This window comes from Pundamilia nyererei, unplaced genomic scaffold (assembly GCF_000239375.1).
Source record: "Pundamilia nyererei isolate P.nyererei 1_Seehausen unplaced genomic scaffold, PunNye1.0 scaffold00199, whole genome shotgun sequence".
NCBI classification, from domain to species: Eukaryota; Metazoa; Chordata; class Actinopteri; order Cichliformes; family Cichlidae; genus Pundamilia; species Pundamilia nyererei.
The window spans coordinates 640,210-641,726 of NW_005187600.1; the positions used below are offsets into that span (position 1 = coordinate 640,210).

A 1,517-nucleotide genomic window follows, 5' to 3' on the forward strand; every position below is an offset into this window, starting at 1 on the left:
CAGAATAATGTTGACTTTCACTGCAAAACCACTGAATATTCAATTGAAGGAAAATGCCCTGCAACCAGTATAACGCTACATCGGAGGATATGACTTTGCTGCTATTTAAGACGGGTCAAAGCAGAGTGACTCGTTAAGCGTTTCTAGAAAACTATCAGATTAAACCCTGAACAATCTCATTTGCCATTACTGCATGATTACATACGAGTACATGAAACTGGATCCTCTGTACAGATAGTTTCAGAAGATACTTCCTCTTTTCGGTCCTACCTGGCTAAAATAGTGAGTGCTTATTTTTAAAATAATCAACTTTCTCCTATTTTTTAAGTCAACCAGCAACTGAAAACACAAGAAACTTAATATGTTGATGTGCAGCTTCCAGGAAGTCTAAAGGTTAGAAGTGTATAAAATGGCTACGTAGATACGGACACAAAGCCAGACTAAGAAGCTCTGTTTTGGTCACACCAACAATCTCCTCCCTCGTCTCAAGTGTGCAAACTTTACTTCAACTCAACCTTTGATCCCAGTCATGTTAGAACATACAGTCAATTCACAAACCAAGGACAAACAGGTTTACTTTCAAACGCAGCAAACCAGCACGATGAGCAAAAAGCAACCAGACACTTTCTTTTAACCTTTTTTATTGGTCAACAGACATAGTTCTGCTTTTTATCCTTCATGTCTTTAGACATTCACAATTATAAAAAGAAAGCTCATTCTTCCAAGGCTCCCTTGTTATGAAGAAGAAACAAACACACAAGTATGACAACTGCTGCTATCTAGTGGACAGCAGCCAAAACTGAAAGTGCTCAGAAAAGGAGAAATGCTTTACTGGAACGTAGCAGCAGATTTAGGAGTATGTGAAACTCGTCAAACTACGTCAACAAACAGAGACCCGTCAAACCAAATCATGTCAGATAACCAGAAACAAAGGTAAAGCAGGTAAGCAAGGACGCACAGGATACATCTAAGGAAAACTATCACGAAGGGTTCGAGGCTCTTACCCTGAGTCGTACGCAGCCTCTTCTGGATCCTCGCATCATCTTGTCTTTAGACTGTGAATCAATAAAACAGACAGTCAGGGATCAAAACATTTAAAGTATGAGAACATGATGTGCATTTAAATGCAAGCACATTTTTACATGTTTATGTTCGGAAATTTCAATAATTCCAACAACTTTCAAAAGTCCAGAAGTTCCAAAAGTCTTATTATAAGAAAATAGAGAAGATTCCTCCTAAAATAATAAAAGTAAATGGCAGAAAATGTGACTGATGTCGTGGCTTAATAATTCATGTTAACCATATTTTTAGAGTTACTTTAAAAAAGTTTCTTACTTTTTGTTGAAATGAATAACGCTCAGAATAAATTTGGACATGTGCAAAACAGGGATGCAAATACAGGCAGAAGTAGAGGTGTCTGTAGCTCAGGAGGGAGTGCAGGTCATTTACTAATTGATCTGACTGCTCCAGTCTGCGTGCCAAATACCCTCGGGCAAGACACCAACCCTGAGTTGCTC

The 1,517-nt window shown here is 38.4% G+C and overlaps 1 protein-coding gene across 2 annotated transcripts in view; it reads right to left on the reverse strand.

Annotated features, from left to right (window-relative positions):
* Positions 1-1,517, reverse strand: part of osbpl9 (oxysterol binding protein-like 9) — a 31,505-nt gene that overhangs the window by 28,029 nt on the left and 1,959 nt on the right. For both annotated transcript variants that reach the window (XM_005747522.2, XM_005747523.2), the window contains exon 2: positions 1,005-1,055. In XM_005747522.2, the coding sequence (XP_005747579.1) occupies positions 1,005-1,055 (51 nt within the window). The remainder of the gene's footprint in view (positions 1-1,004; positions 1,056-1,517) is intronic.